Raw genomic sequence first — 17,542 nt, forward strand, 5'->3', positions numbered from 1 at the left:
TTTAGTGTTTATGAATGCCAAACTGGGATAACTTAAAATCTGGTCCACAAAAATATATGTGTTCCTCCTATAATAAAAATAAATTAAACCCTACGGTTGAAAAAATAGAAAATTTTGGCATAGACCTGAGTGAGCTTGAAAAACAAGTTAGATTGTGTTTCACCTTATGGGGGAACATTCTAGAATCCATCTAGAAATATTTGGCAGGATAATTGGCCTGGTGCTGTGGGTGTTATTCTGCCTTGGGGAGGGGGGCAGATAAGAGGGTGCGTGGAGGGTGCTGAAGACTCACAACAGCCACAGAATCAGTCGTTTACAGTTAACCAAAATTCAGTATAAAATAACATACAACAAACAGTAGAACAATTTCAACAGTTATTCAATGCCTGGAAAGCAAGTCGTAAGCTTAGAACAAATATCTCAGCAGGAACAATATTCAGCATGTTTATAAGACTTTGAAGGTGAGAAAACATCCTTCATAGATGATGTCTTGTGCACAAGTACATTTGTGTTCAGGACACTGGGGAAAACCACAAAACACACAAAGAATAAACCTAAGCTGTTTAACCTTCCACCATTCTCTTTAGTATTAAATCTAGGCCACCTTTGGTCACTCGCAGGGTGTCTTTTCTTCTTTATTCTCAGTGTAAATACTTGCTCCTTGGGACATCAGCAGCTCTGAGTCTTCCACTCTCTCCTCATCACAGGCTAAATGTCCTTGGCTGCTGCCTGGTGAATTGCTGTAGCCTCAAAATGGTCCTCGGCACCTGTATTAGCCACACTGTCTAGTAACAGGACAGCAATCTCATGCCTGTTTTTGGAAACTGCATAATGCAGGGGAGTATAGCCATTTTGATTGACAGCATTCACTTGAGCACTTTTTCCCAGAAAGGCTTTTATAATCTCATCCTGGCCAGCAGGAGCAGCAATAGGAAGAGGAGACCAACCTGTACCGTCTTTATCATTCACTGGTATTCCAAGTTGCAACAAGAATTCAACTATTCCTTGGATCCGCAAAACATCTCACAATGTGCATGAATCTGGAGGGCATTGTGCTGTGTGAAATAAGTCAATCACAAAAGGACAAATATTGTATGATACCACTACTATAAAAACCCAAGAAAAGGTTTACACACAGAAAAAAACAATCTTTGATGGTCATGAAGGGGGAGCAAGAGTGGGGAGGGAAATCACTAACTAGATAGTAGGCAAATGTGAACTTTGGTGAAGGGAAAGACAACATATAATATAGGGGAAGTCAGCACAACTTGACCAAGGCAAAGTCACAGAATTTTCCTGGACAATCCAGACACCTTGAGGGATTGAGCTGAGGGCTGGGGACCATAGTTTCAGAGGAAATCCAGGTCAATTGGCATAACATAGTTGGTAAAGAAAATGTTCTACATCCTACTTTCATGAGTAGTGTCTGGCATCTTAAAAGCTTGCGAGCTGCCATCTAAGATACACTCATTAGTCCCATCCCATCCGAGCAAAGGAGAATGAAGGAAACTGAAGACATGGGAAAATATTATTCCAAAGGACTAATGGACCACATGAACCACAGCCTCCACCAACCTGAGCCCAGAAGAACTAGGTGGTGCCTGGACTACCACTACTGATGGCTCTGACAGGCATCAGAACAGAGACATGAGAAAGTGGGAGAGAAATGTAAAACAAAATTCAAATTCACACAAAAAAGACCAGACTTACTGATCTTACAGACTGGAGGAACTTTCGAGACCACGGTCCCCAGACAGTCTGCTAACTCAGAACTAAAGTCACTTCCAAAGTCCACCTTTCAGTCAAAGATTAGTCAGGCCTATAAAACAAACAATAACACACCTGAGGAACATGTTTCTTAGTTCAATCCAGTCTACGAGACCAAATGGGCAACAGCTGCCCAAAAGCCAAGACAAGAAGGCAGGAAAGGACAGTAAAACTGGACAGATGGACACAGGGAACCTGGGGTGGAAAGAGAAAGGGGGAAAGTGCTGGCACACTGTGGAGACTGCAACCAATGTCACAAAACAGTTTTTATATACATTTTTGAATGAGAAACTAGTTTGTGCTGTAAAGTTTCACCTAACGCACATTAAAAAAAAAAAAGAATTCAGCTATTTCTGTATGTCCTGCTGAGCATGTCCAATGCAATGCAGCTTTGCTGTCCTGCTGAGTTCAGTAGCTGGGGATTTATGGGCCAGACCTCTCCTCAGCTCCTACAGCTTTCCCTTGTAGGCCAGGCTGCAGACCATTTGCTCTCCTCAGGATCTACTGGATTTAGTTTTAAAGTTAAAATTTGAACAATTTTCTGTAAACCTATTACTTTTCCATCGGTGTTATGTTTTCATAGCATTAAGTACTATGTAGAATTTTATTTATATTTCTACTTTAAAAGATTAACTTCTGTAGTTTTCTTGAAAAACATTTTTTAATTCAGATTTATAGAGAATTTTAATTCTAATTGAACTCTCAGGAGAAAAGTTAAATTTATTCTACCAGAAGTTATAGGGTGGTACAAAAATCAATATTCTGCTTTGTATTCTTCTGGAAATCTCTCTAGGCATCTGGTTTGATTGGAGAATTAGAACAGACCGTCTGTTTATTAAAAGAGCAGTTACAGGAATCAGAACATCAAAGAATGCAACAACTAAAGGTGAATTATGTATTTTTACACAGAAGAACAATGACAAAACTCCCCTTTCCTTTTCTTGATTTATATGTATAGATGAGAGTTAATTTCATTTCTGATTCTTTTATTGCATCATTTTCATCTCAATTTTTTTAACTGACAAAGGTAGATGCTATTGGATATGGAGAATAAAGAATAATTTTAATTTTAATATTTTTTGAATTAGTTTTAAAAATGAATCCCATCTCAATATAGTATAGAATGATTTTCCCTCTTTTAAATTACTGACTAACCATTTTCATCATCTGTCTCTCCCTCTCACTCTTGCCCTGTCTTTTACATCCTTCCTTTCTTCTTGTGGTCATAAAGTACCGGAAACTGGTTTATGATACAACTTCAAATCTGGCATTTCCATATTGACTCAATTGGTCATTTTAAAGTAATCTCCTAATCCTAAGGGTGAGACAGCTTCTGTTCCACTGAGAAGTAGGTACTTTTGAGAGTAGTAACATCTTAAAACTATGATTTTATGCCTTATAATACAAAGCTGCTCATCTTTCTACTTGTGGGTTACAAAATTGGGCAGATGGGGCTCCGGTAATAATATGCAAAATTTGAAATAAACTTTGTCATCAAGTAGATTGATTTCATTAAAAAAAAAAACAAAAAACAAACAAAAAGTAGATTGATTTCATTAGATTACTGATTTTATTAACTCTAGTATTAATTTTTAGTATTAATTTTAGTTATAATGAAAACAGACATTTTTCATTTACAGGATCAAGAAAATAAATTTCAAATGGAAAAAAGTCATTTAAAACGCACCTGTGAAAAAAAGGTAATATGCTTTATGGGATGCTATAAAAGATTTAAAATAGCAAATGAGACAATTGATAATGGGGGCTGCTTTTTATAAAGCCATACGTTCTAATCCTTCAATTTCAGCTAGCTAGTAATCAAATTGTACTTATTTTTCATGTTCATAAACAGCTTCTATGGTTTAATTATTAATTATATCAGTATTAAAAGCAACCACTGGTACACGCCATTTAATGAGGAGCATTGTTATAAACCTCTTATAAGACTGAACTTGTATTTCTTTCTGCCAGTTCAAAAATATGATACAACCGGTGGGACTATTTTGTCTTCTCTTGTATCACAGGTGCAATAAGAACTTTTAATATTTAACAAGCACGTAAGACAATGAAAAAATTGGCTACTACTTTCAAAAATTGATTAATAATTGTGTCTTGTCATTTAGAAAAGTATTTCTCCTGACATGTGTTGGTACCCCTGTTACCAGTAATAACCTGGGTTTTGTTGACCCCCTCTTAACACTTGAGACAGTAAAGTGCAGAGTCCAGTGGATTTGTGATTCTGAAACTTCAGTTTTGAAATTGTTTGCTATAAGACATACGGAAAGTGAAAAAGTAGTCGAAATAGCAAAGTTTTTTTTTTTTTTTTTGCTGCTTTTGTCATTATTCACTGTTCTAATATTTACAAAATTAATCCATGTGTAAAATATACACATAATGGAAAATGAGAAAAAGGTTAACTCTTTAACTAATGAAAATACGTACAAATTAAAACCACTTTATCAAAACACTTTCTGATATCACGTCTTATCTATCCACATGTTCATTGAGCAGAAGTTAAATGCCTACATTGGGCAAGGTATCATCCTAGGTATTGGGTTGGGGGGCCTGGGGGCTGAGGATTAATTGGACATAGAATCTGGCCTCCAGAACGTTAATGTCTAGGAAGAAGACTGTTCCTTGTTATTTATAATAATGAGTATTTCTGTTGGCATGTGTTGACCTGATGGCGTAGTGGTTAAGTGCTACGGCTGCTAACCAAAGGGTTGGCCGTTCGAATCTGCCAGGCACTCCTTGGAAACTCTATGGGGCAGTTCTACTCTGTCCTGTAGGGTTGCTATGAGTTGGAATCAACTCTACAGCACTGGGTTCTTTGGGTGTGTTGACCTGGATATGGGCTCTTTAAAATTATAATAGGTTTCTTATTGCTGCAATTTTAATTCAGCTCCATGCAAGATCTTATATATATTTCATGTCTACAAAATGATATCCAAAGAGGAGGGAAAGAATATCACTTTCATTGAGATAAAGATCTTCAGTGTGTCCTGTTGAGCCATGCAGCTTCCTAAATATTTTACTTACCAGAAGAAGAGCGTGCCTGTCATCAGCCTTGCTCCCCACTGGACAAGGCATCTGGATCCCCTGGGTGTCCTGCCAGTCCACTGTTGATTCTCTGGGCAGATCTCTAGCTTTGTACCCATTAAGGCACACCTTCCTGGCCTCCTGCCCTGTTATACTTTGTGGGCAGCTCTCTTCCTGAGAGATGGGATCTGTGTACCTGGAGACAGACGGAGGGGCTGGTGACAAGGAGAAAAGCACACTCTGACTACTTTTAAATGAACACACTCCCTTCCCAAACTTTTTAAAGACCTGCTGAGCACTGTTAGATAGTGAGATACAACTAGAAAGACAGTCTTTCTGCTACCACTATCTTTTTCTGGGTACTCAGCCGCTGAGTAAGCTGAAGTTTTTGCTATCAATCCCTCCTTCTGATGGAAACACACAAGAAAGGAAGTGTTAGAGCTCATGCATCTTTATCCGGTCACCTTCTGACCGTTCCTATTCTGTTTCACTTCAGGAAGCAGACCCAGATTCTTTTCATTAGGTCTCATACCTAAGACTTTTCCCTTTCCGTGAGCTGTCATTTGGCCTAGCTTTTTAATAAAGTAACTAGTTAAAGTGAGTTAATTGTTTTCAGTGTAAACAAGACTTGTTTAAAATAATAGCAATCTTTAAAAGAAAAATAAGTGTATTGGTGCATATCGCATGTGTTCCTAGCATTATTTATACTGGAAGAAAATATTGCTCAGCATGTCACTTTTTGTTTTACAATTAATTCCATAATCTCCCCCTTTTAAATTGACATCTGTTCTTCTTCCTTTATTAAACCTGCTGTGATCTCAGGCCTTGAAGATTTGATGTCTTGTACCCCCCGGGGGAAGATCCTTTTTGACTGCTCAAAGAGCTGACATAAATCTTACACAGCCCTAGACTATGTAACTGGATAGCTAAATGGGATGTATAGAGCTTTTTGTTTGTTAGACACTGTTACAGGTGTGCACATTCAATAACTTTTGGTATAAAACTTAGTTGTGAGTATCTGTTCAGGAGGAGGAAATGCCATCTGAATGACATTATTTCCTCATGCCTACAAGAAAGCAGCATGGCGGGAGCATAACATTCTTGCTTGTCTTTGAGGTGGGAGAAGCAGTTAGCATCAGATGCTGTCCCTAATTTAAGCACACACACATTATCTAATGGCCTTTATTGATCTGTCATGGCCAGTGCCTGCTCTTAAGATCTTTCAACATCAAACAAATAATGGGTAGTAAAACTCAATGTCATTGTTTGATGAAGTGTCCTAATCTGTTCAATCAGGAAATGGTTAGGCTAAATGATTTTACTAGCAAGGAAACACCTGCCTCCTACAAATAACCTATTGCTTGTTTTCTAAACAGGCACCAGAGAGTCAGAGATGGTGCTGTTTGCCCAGAGAAGTTCATGAGACAGATGTTAAGCATGTATATCCTAAAACATGCTAGAGTTGAAATACCTACTTAGAATCATTCTGATATATCTGTTAAACAAATGAGATATAAGTCTGATGGAATTCCACACCACTAAAATATAGCTCTTCCAGTGTTTAGCATTCATATGTAATTCTTTTAATTAGGTTAAAAATAATTTAACATTTCCACAGCTTTACACATATTATATTGGGTTATATTATTCAACTTAACTCATTAAGTGGCTTTTTTCTTACTGGCATGATCTTACTTTTTAAAGACATGTACCTTTATTGAAGTTTGAAAAAATGAACATGTGCGGTGAAAAGATTTATAAAAGTCATGCAGCCCAGTTCCTCATATTTTTCCTTTTGCGAGGCAGAGGTTAGAGAGGGTAAGAGACCTGGGGGAGTCACACAGCCAGTCAATGTCAGGGTGGCACCAGCTCAGTTCTCTTTACTATGCCATGATGCCTGCCACAGTGGACCTGTCTCCTCGTATATGACAGAATCTCATTTCTTGATTGCTTAAATTTCTGAGAGACTCTTAAGAGAGAGAAATATGTATTTACTAAGTGTTCAGTGGGTAAGTGTTCAGTAGATACACTTGTTGTTAGGTGCCTTTGAGCTGGAACCAAATAGATGTGCTCATGGCTACTTAAGTCAGTTACATACAGCAAACTCTCGTGTTTGAGAATGCGTGCATATCCTTGAGTAGCTGGTGTTTATTTTTATTATTGATCACTTTTACATTCATTTTTGGTGTTAACAGTATATTCAAGGGAAAGGATTATGAGCAAATCAATTCAAGCCTTATTCCCCACTAGCATTAGTACATTGAAAAGCGAAGTTTGACAGTATATATCATTATCTCTTTCTAAGTTGTCTTCTTTAATTTTCTTTTATATAAAGATAAATAGTTTTTTTTTTTTTCCAACCTGATAGAGTATTACATCTCTAGTCCCTTTTTCGACATCCGTATGCAGTGATTTCTCATTTACCTGATGTTCAGTTATCTGTCACCAACAACTGTCTGGAATATAGTTAAAAATGAAAACATAATCAAAAAAAGGCCCTTAAGTATACAAAATAAGTATATTCAGTTAAAAAACCCAGTAAACCCAGAACAGCATTTATTGACTATTCTAACATGGGCCAGGTATTGTGCTGGGTGCTGGGGATATAAAAATAAATGAGAAACAGCCTCTAGCTTTAAGGACGCCTAGGTTCAAAGTCTGTGTATTGATACCTGTGTGCTGAACTCAGATGGAATCCCTTCACCCTCCCACCCAGGGGCTTCCATTCCTGCGTTAGAAACACTTCTGATCATTTTAGAAGCAGTAAACTAGGTCAAGGTGTTTGGGTTACACACTGACCAGCTTCAAGAAGTAGCAGCTGAAAACTTGACAGAGGTTAAGATTGAGGAGTGAGTGATAAACAGCAATTGCAAGAACTCAGTGCTTAGCATCAGGGGCCGTTGTCAGGAAGGACAGCAGTCCACGTGAGGGAATTACGAGGTGGTGGCATGGTGTGATTTTTGATGTTCATAATGACCTTGTATTATCAAAAGAATGTTTGTGTTTAGGGTATTCGACCTGAGAAGGTAATAGTAATAATTTTTAACATTCATTGAACATTATTATGTTCCCAGTATTGTTCTAAGGACCTTATGAATTCACCTTGATGCTTTGATGTGTGTACTGTTATGATCCCCAGTTTCCGAGATGCCAGCTGAGGCACAGAATGTTACGGATGGAGTACGATACAGACCCGTGAGGTCTGACTCCAGGGCTTGTACTCATAATCACCGTATTATTTTAGGTAGATTTTTCTCAAAAGTGGTTACTTTTTAAAAAACTTTTTCCACTTTGGAAAGGGGTAAATCTCAATTATTTAAAAATTCACTTCTATAGAACAACTCATTCCCTGATGATGAGTAATAAATCTTGTATTACTTGAATTTAAATACGATCCTTTTTATTCAACTACCTATGTCTGTGCAGTCTCTGCATCTCTATGTGTTTGTTTATGTAGTGAGAGCAAAGGCATGTGTCGAAGAAAAACTAAAATAGATTCAGAGTGAACTTTTGGCTCAAAGTAACATCTGTGTGTGAGTTACTAATGCATCCTCTGTCAGCTTCTAATTAAAATAATAGACAAAGAGGATGTTTAATGCTTAAGGCTAGTGAAAACAGACGGCCAACTAACCTGGTCAAAACCCAAATCCAACTGTGTGATAAAAGAGACTTAAAATTAATTAACACAGAAAGATTAAAAGAACAGATAAGTATAAACACCAGCAGAAAATAGCAATTGGGACTTTAACTGTGCTACTGCTACTTTCTCTTTATTATACTGCTACTTTCTCTCACTAACTTTCTTCCCAGCTATTCCCCCCCTTCACTTGAATAGATCTACTTTTGCCTGTTTTTTTTTTTTTACCTTTCTCTTAAGATTTTTATTTGAAAAAAGGATTTTATTGATATAAAAACATGTTTCCAAAATCTTCACATAATTGAATGATGTTCTGTTGTGATCCATAAGGTTTTCATTGGCTAATTTTCAGAAGTAGATCACCAGGCCATTCTTCCTAGTCTGCCTTTGTCTGGAAGCTCTGCCGAAACCTGTCCACCGTGGGTGACCCTGCTGGTATTTGAAATACTGTTGGCACAGTCTCCAGCATCACAAAACCTACACTCTGTTTTGTTAATGGATAGTGAGCCTTAGAGATGACTCACTTGCTTTGGACATATCATCAAGAGGGATCAATTGCTGGAGGAGGCCATCATATTTGGTGAAGTAGAGGGCCAGTGAGGAGAAGGGAGACCCTCGGCGAGATGGATTGGCACAGGAGCCACAATGATGAACACTCCGGTAATCATGAGGATGACACATGACTGGGCGACAGTTTGTTTTGCTGTACATAAATCACCATGTGTCGGAATTGACTTGATGCGAGCTATTTAACTGGCTACCTCTGTAGCGTTGGAATGGTGCTTCTGTTGCTTTAGTAATGTTTTTACTCCAATTTAATATACCTACTACATGCCAGGCACTGTAGTACATACTAGAGAGCTAAGATAAATAAGACCATTTCAATCTTGAACTGGTAAATTTTTGAACAACATACTTTCCTTTTCTTTTTCTAGCTCAAGTAAAACAAATGTAGTGGCAAAAATTTGCTTTCACTCTTTCCAATAAGAAAAATAAAGCTCATGAAGTACTCAAATTTACCATTTTTAAGATATGGGATGAGAGGAATTCTGATCTCCTAATTCTCCTGATAGTCCACCTTCTCCATCTGCTACCCTGCATTTCCTGTCTGCTTTTCTCTTTTTTTTTTCTCACTTTGGTGGTTGCTGCCATAGCAGCCAGTAGAAGCTTTCTGATATTCTCATGGAAAGTTTTCTTTCCATCCTTTTAGTTTACGAGCAGACAGTTGATTGTAATTATTATCATAATCATCATTTTTTTTTTTTTTTTTTTTACTAAAACACCAAAGGAAAAAAAAGAAAGAAAGAAAATTATAAAAGGAAAGGGTAAAAAAAAAAATGTAGATCCCATCCAAAGTAATATAAATGACTACAGGTATCTTTGGCTAGCACAGCTTAGTACCTGATATACTTAGTCACAGGGTATGTATTTTGTTGCTGTCCTTGTCACTCTTTCCCCATCCTCCACATCCCACTTGTACCTTCAGCCTTCTCTGAATTCCAACCGGCCGCTCTGTATTCCTGCCCACTAAGTACGAGGTTTCTTACTGACCAGCTAGGTTCTCCACCCTCAGTTCCCGTGTTTGTGGAACCATAGCTGCTGTTCTGTGCCTTCATTTCCCTCCATCCGTACCAACGTTTCCATTTCCGTTCGTAAGAGCCTTAAACTATGCACATGGGTAGGCTTATCTACATTTCCATATGAAGAGCTTTCTATAAAGAGAAATTTCATTTGCATCCCGTTATTGATGTTGCCATACTGTCTACTCATTTAGGAAAGATATTCTCATCAGGGGTGGTGAGGGGACAGCTTTCTCCCGACTCATTCAAGCAGTGGAAGAGAGGACTCCTTGATTGTGACTTACAGCGACCCTACAGGACAGAGCAGAACTGCCCCGTAGGGTTTCCAAGGAGCACTTGGTGGATTTGAACTGCTAACCTTTTGGTTAGCAGCTGAGCTCTTAACCACCGCACTACCAGGGCTCCCGATTTCATCATAATTCGTATGTGTTTTGGGAAATACAGGAACATTATTTATTGTACTCTCTTGAATCTAGTCAGACTCTTTCCCTTGGATTGTAGGTAATTAAAAATTTGTTCAATAGTGATTGCTCCTGTTTTTGTTTTTTTTATTTCTTGCATATCAGTTTAACAGAGAATCCACATGCAGGTAAAGTCAATCTATTATTAGCTTTGAGCAGAAAATTGGAAGTCCTGAAATCATTCTATGGTAAATGATTATGATTAACCAAGTCTCAATCTTGAAGTAATCTCAATCTAATTTTCTGTTAAAAGTGGATTTAAGATTATGATTTCATTGTTTGCATTTCTCCTTTGAGTAAATTGAACTTTTCTTTCAGTAAGTTTTATGTGTCTTTGTCATGGCAGGTTCATGACTTGCAGGAGGAACTTGATAAAGAAAAAGAAGATGCTCAAAAAAAAATTCGTAAATTTGAGGAAGCTTTGAAGTGAGTAAAATTGTAATATATTAAAAATTTTTTTGAGATACTTACACACTAAACTGTGAGCCACATTAAGTAACTTATAACATAAGATCATATTTTAATAAGAGCCATATTATCATTTAGAGTCAGTTTTCCTTTACACATCTCCACTTTCAGAATTTTATTACTAGCCAGTAATTTTTTTTTTTTTTAAAAAGGAAAAATCAACTCAGCTGTTTTTAAGTGATAGGAATGTAAGAAAATAGAGCTCAGTGGTTTCAGATACCTTCCTACTCTTAAATGAAAACAGATTAAAAAAAAAAAGAAGAAGAAATTTAGGTCTTAGAACCTCTTAGAAGACCGTCTGTAGATTTTGTTGAGAAATTGGGGTAAGGAAAGTTCCGGTTGTTATGTTTGAATATGGACTACTATGAAAGTATTGTTTAGGAAAGATTTTGTCTTATTATCTAATATTTAAACACATAAAATGTATTAGGTCTTATTTGTCTTCTCCATTTACGTACTAAATGATAAACCAAAAAAAAAAAAAAACCCATTGCTGTCGAGTCGATTCCAACTCATAGCGACCTTATAGGACAGAGTAGAACTGCCCCATAGAATTTCCAAGGAGTGGCTGGTGGATTTGTAGTGCTGACCTATTGGTTAGCAGCCATAGCTCTTAACCATTGTGCCCGCCAGGGGTCCAATAAATGATTAGGCTCTACTTATAACTAGGTTTTACCCTGCAGCTTTTAGCTAAAAGATATTGATTCATTCAATAAATATTGATTGTGTTCCCACTATGTTCCAGGCAATGTGTAGTCCCTTGCCAGAGGAATCTATAATCTGATACTAAAGAAATTTGGCAATTACGATACAGGGTGATGAGAGCCTTAGTAGGAGGAAAGTCAGCAGGGTACCTGGCCTGAGAAAGTGATTTAGGAAGGAAAACTTCCTTGAGTTTAAGACACCTAGGTAACTACCAGAGTCAATTAATTAATAGTAGTGAGGAGAGGAAATGGTTATGCAATTTTCCTAGATAGAATTTGATACTAAGTTTGTTTGATCCTTGGTGTTCTCTTTGGACTTTATGTACGTCGTTCCTGTTTGGATGTTTGGGGAAGCAAGAAAAATGTTCCTGAGTTAAAGATTGTTAGTAAAATATATTGGCTCAGTTGCTGAATAGAACATCTTAAAATAATTTGTGCTCTGTGACATCACAAGAGGTCAGTTTTCTCCTCTACACAAGGATTATTGCTGATTTGCTCAAATCACCAAGTATGAATTAGATGAAACCATAAGAGAGGTAAAATGTTCAGTCAATTTTAAGACAAATAACTGTATCTTAAGCTTGAATAATGATACAACTAGGATATTCTTGTTCTCTTTATGGATGGCATGCGCTCCCTTTATTCACCATGAATTAAATTGTTTTCTTCTTTAAAATGTTAATCACTTCCTTCACTTACTAAGTTTACCATACTTTTCTCTGTCTCTTTTTTTTTTGGCAATTTCTTTATACTGTCTTTATTGGGTTATTGATTTGAATTTTATGTTCCTATAGAAAAAGACCTTAACAATAAATCAGCAAACATTTGTTTAGCACCTACAGTGTATATGCATTTTGTAGTATCATACTGAAAAAAAACAGAAGGTTTGGCAGAGATATTCTAAGACATAATGCTGTCTTTAACAATTTTATAGTTCCGGTTAGGCACTTGAAATACCTAGAGTAATTAGGTATTAAGTTGTTGAGGAATTTCTGGGTGACATAAATGCTTAAGCGCTGGACTGCTAACCAAAAGGTTGGCTGCTCAGACCCACTCAGAGGAAGCTCAGAAGTGAGGCCTGGCGATCTGCTTTCTAAAGGTCCCAGCCTTGAAAACCCTATGGAGTACGGTTCTGTTCCGCACGTGTGGGGACTCCGTGAATTGGAATCGGCTCAATAGCAACTAACAAGTTGTTGACAATAAGTGCAATTAGAGTTTAGAAAGATTTTTTCAGTGAGATATTGGTAGTTTATTTGTTTTAAAAAAAATCTTTTATTGTTCAGTGATAGTGAAAGAACTTTGAAATCCTCAAAGTTTCTATACAAATTGGACATAATCATTTTCTGAGCCAAGTAACATTCTTTAGGCACTTTAAAGTTCTTTGCCAAATACCAAAACTTACTTGGAGATAAGAGAAGCTGTTTTAGAATTTTTGATAAAATCCCCTGTAGATCTATTTTTCCCATTTCCCTAAGTAGATGACGTCTTCATTTTGCGTAGATGATCTTAAAGCATAGCACAAGTAATCTGGTCTGAAAGTAACAGAGTAACATTTTGTGAGGTCTGAACTTCAAAAGAAAGAGCACAAGTTGGCTATTTTTCCAAAGGAAAATATGTTGGGGGGTGGGGTGGTTACTGCTGCTGCTTTTAAATCTGGGAATAGTGTTAGATCCAGCTGGCCAGGAGACAATTCCATTCTGCTGAAAGCAAAAAAAATTTTTTAATAAATACGCATAAAGGTGAAAAATCTCGCCTTTAGAATGTGATGTTATTCATTTAGGTAGTCATTCTTTCATTCACTCAATAAGGGTTTATTTTTTCTATGTATGTTGAATGTATAGTAGAGGCTATCAGAGAAAATAGGAATATATGAGTAAGAATTCATGTCGTAGATTTAAATTGTGTCCCCACAAGATATGTGTTGGAATCCTAACCTTTCTATCTGAAAATAGCGTATTTTCTAAATGTTATAGAAGTCTGCTAGGAAAATACTATTATTTGAATTGTTAAACACATCCAGAAGTATCCGTATGTTATAGTTACGCACATAGGTTACAAGTTCTTCAGAAGCAATCACTGGATTGCATATTATCATTGTAAAACTGTGGTACAATTCTTTTAAAGTTTAGAACCATAAATTTATATTAAAATCTAAACACTTTATTTTAATAAAAGATCAGTATTCATGACCAGTCATGTACCAAGATCTTGACAATGAAACCTTTTTTGTCTATTTTCATTAATTCATATACTGACAGTAAAACTACACGAATTTCCACAACTGGCATTAGTCCACATTGGCACAAGGTCTAACTTTTAAAAATTGTTACTTGGTCTAAGAGATGAAAGTGAAGTTAAATCTAAAAATATCAAGTAGGTTAAGTAAAGTAGGAATCTGTATCCCTACTGATGTGAAGATACTGTATCCCATAGAAGTATGGCATGGGGAAACTGATGTCCTCCAACTCCTGGAAAAGGATCAAAAACAAACATCAAGCACTAATGCCAAAACAATGTTCTTTAATCCTTTGGAAATTTGAAAGAAGGAGAGCAAATTCATGAAGGCCTTCACCTTGAAGTTTCTTTTACTTTCTTCTTTTTTATGTCAAAACTGCAATTCATTTATTTCTAAGGTTGAGATGAAGAAAAAAGAAGAAATGAAGCCCCGCTAATCACCGTGTTGGGAAAATGGAAAGCCAATAGAAATTTCTTTCCCTATAATTATTCTTTCCTCCTGCAGGTCGAATCTTGTTCCTATAAATTTCTTAGGAAATATTCAAAATCTTTTGTTAATTATGGGTATTTTTAACATTGTTAGTGCTTTTAGTAAGTAGACCACTCACTACAGATTAAATACAGCTTTCCTTTATTGATGTTAAATTTTGTATTCTTCTCCTTTCTTAGTATGCTTTTCTGCCCTCTTAATTCAACTCCAGGCTTCAGGGACCTAAATAGTATCTTTGAGAGAAAATTGATTAGTGAGAAGTGTTTTTTTAATTTAAAATTCTACCACGGCTACATCCATACATACTTACTTCATTCTTCAGGGAAGTTCTTGGTCATTACAGATATCAATTTAAAAAATAATTCACGTTGTCGTAAATGCATATAATCGTACTAGAGACCAGCCTGCCTCTTGTTATTAGGTGTTGTCGAGTTGATTCTGACTCATGATGACCCTAGGTACAACAGAATGAAATGCTGCCCAGTCCTTTGCCATCCTCATAATCGTTGCTATGCTTGGCCCATCTTTGCAGCCACTATGTCAGTCCATTTGTTTGAGGGTCTTCTTTTTTGCTGACCCTCTGCCTTACCAAGCATGATGTCCTTTTCCAGGGACTGGTCCCTCCTGATAACATGTCCAAAGTATGTGAGACAAAGTCTTACATCATCCTTGCTTCTAAGGAGCATTCTGGCTATACTTCTGGCAGTCCACAGTACGTTCAACATTGTTTGCCAATGCCGTAATTGAAAGGCATAAATTTTTCTTCAGTGTTCCTTATTCATTTTCCACCTTTTGCATGCATATGAAGTGATTGAGAACATCATGGCATGGGGTCAGGTACATAGACCAAGAGGCAGTCACTCCAATAGAACTAGGGGATACTGTGTGGTTTAAAATTAGGAAAGATGTGTGTCAGGGTTGTACCCTTTCACCATATTTATTTAATCTGTATGCCAAACAAATAATCCATCAAGGTAGACTATATAAAGAAGAATGTGGCATTAGGTTTGGAGGAAGACTCATTATCAACCTATGATATGCAGATGATACAACCTTGCTTGCTGAAAGTGAAGTCCTCAAAGTGACATCTTTGCTTTTCCGCACTTTAAAGAGGTCTCTTGCAGCATATTTGCCCAATGCAATGAGTCATTTAATTTCCTGACTGCTGCTTCCATGATGTTGATTGTAGATCCAGGTAAAATGAAATCCTTAAGAATGTCAACCTTTTTTCCTTTAATCATGATGTTGCTTATTAGTTCAGTTGTGAGAATTTTTGTTTTCTTAATGTTGAGGTGCAATCCATACTGAAGGCTGTGGTCTTTGATCCTCATCAGTGAGTGCTTCAAGTCCTCTTCACTTTCAGCAAGCAAGGTTGTGTCATCTGTATAATGCAGGTTGATAACGAGTCTTCCACCAATCCTAATGCCACATTCTTCTTCATATAGTCCAGCTTCTTCAATTATTTTCTCATCATACAGATTGAACAGGTATGGTGAAAGGATACAACTCTGACACACACCTTTCCTGATTTAAAACCATGCAGTAGCCCCTTGTTCTGTTCAAGTGATTGCCTCTTGGTCTATCTATGTACAGGTTCCTCAGAGCACAATTAAGTGTTCTGGAGTTCCCTTTCTTCAAAATGTGATCCATAACTTGTTACGAGCCACACAGTTCAATGCCTTTGTATAGTCAATAAAACACAGGTAAACATCTTTCTGGTATTTTCTGCTTTAGCCAAGATCCAACATCAGCAACGATATCCCTCATTCCATGTCCTCTTCTGAATGCAGCTGGAATTTCTGGCAGTTGTCAATGCACTGCTGCATCCATTTTTTAATTACTTTCAACAAAATTTTACTAGTATGTGATTTATTGATGATATATTGTTCAATAACTGCCACATTCTGTTGGATCACCTTTCTTTGGAATGAGCACAAATGTGGATCTTTTCCAGTCAGCTGGCCAGGTAGCTGTCTTCTGAATTTCTTGGCACAGATGAGTGAATACATCCAGTGCTGCATCCGTTTGTTGAAACATCTCGGCTGGTATTCAGTCAATCCCTGGAGCCTTGTTTTTCACCAATGCCTTCAGTGCAGTTTGGACTTCTTCCTTTAATACCATTGGTTCTTGATCAGATGCTACCTCTTGAAATGGTTGAATGTCGACCAGTTCTTTTTGGCACAGTGACTCTGTGTTGCTTACATCTTTTTGATGCTTCCTGTGTTGTTCAATATTTTGCCCACAGAATCCTTCAAAATTGCAACTCAAGGCTTGAATTTTTTCTTCACTTCTTTCAGCTTGAGAAATGACAAGTGTATTCTTCTCTTTTAGTTTTCTAACTCCAGGCCTTTGCATACTTCATTATAATACTTTACTTTGTCTTCTCGAGCCACCCTTTGAAATCCTCTGTTCAGCCCTTTTATGTCATCATTTCTTCTGTTTGCTTTAGCTAGTCTAACTCTTAGTGTATGTTCTTATATGTATTTTTATATAATAAAATACAATGTTTATTATTTTGAGAAATGATTCCTCCTGTAGAGAAGTAGAGGCTAGTTAGTGTGTGTGAGAAATGTTTGGATTTGACAAGTCAAGCAAGAAATAAATAGAGCATCTGTCAAAATTAGGGTGTGTCAGGTCTTAGAACTCTTCACATGAGTGAAAACTAAAAAAAAAATAACCCAGAGAATGAAAACTAGAGTTTTCTCAGTTAGGAACTGGGACTCAGTACTAGGTCATTTGTAGGCATGGTGGGGTTCAGATGTTCTTAATACAAAGCCTAATGAAACTTATTTCCGCGAGGCAAAGTTGAAACGGTGACTAAGATACTACATAGTACGTGCCCCATCTAGATATGCCAATGAGGTATTGTAAATACGACTTTCCTAAAGTGAAGAATTGATCTTAACTTCTGGATGGTTATTTGATTTTGTTCAAAACAGATAAAACAGATCAAAGGGCCCAGGATTCGAGTCCAACATTTAAGGGCCCGGAGCCTGAGTGACTTGCCTGACGTCCCAAGAGATTACAGAGTTTGTCCACGTGGTTGATTGTTAAAATGAACCACACATCTTGATGCAGTCCATGCCCTTGTGTAGTCCCCACCAATTTTCATTGTTTTATGTCCTCTGTGTTCAGAAAGTTCCTTCTGTAAATTGTAATTT

At 37.0% G+C, this 17,542-nt stretch overlaps 1 protein-coding gene across 13 annotated transcripts in view; it reads left to right on the top strand.

The window, feature by feature from the left end:
* The window catches only part of CEP112 (centrosomal protein 112), a 470,205-nt gene that overhangs the window by 118,970 nt on the left and 333,693 nt on the right, over window positions 1-17,542 (top strand). For 12 of the 13 annotated variants that reach the window (XM_049859721.1, XM_049859713.1, XM_049859717.1 and 9 more), the window contains 3 exons: window positions 2,561-2,653; window positions 3,408-3,467; window positions 10,831-10,910. In XM_049859721.1, the coding sequence (XP_049715678.1) occupies window positions 2,561-2,653; window positions 3,408-3,467; window positions 10,831-10,910 (233 nt within the window). The remainder of the gene's footprint in view (window positions 1-2,560; window positions 2,654-3,407; window positions 3,468-10,830; window positions 10,911-17,542) is intronic. The other variant, XM_049859720.1, reaches the window with a different exon arrangement.

This window comes from Elephas maximus, chromosome 19 (assembly GCF_024166365.1).
Source record: "Elephas maximus indicus isolate mEleMax1 chromosome 19, mEleMax1 primary haplotype, whole genome shotgun sequence".
Taxonomy (NCBI): domain Eukaryota; kingdom Metazoa; phylum Chordata; class Mammalia; order Proboscidea; family Elephantidae; genus Elephas; species Elephas maximus.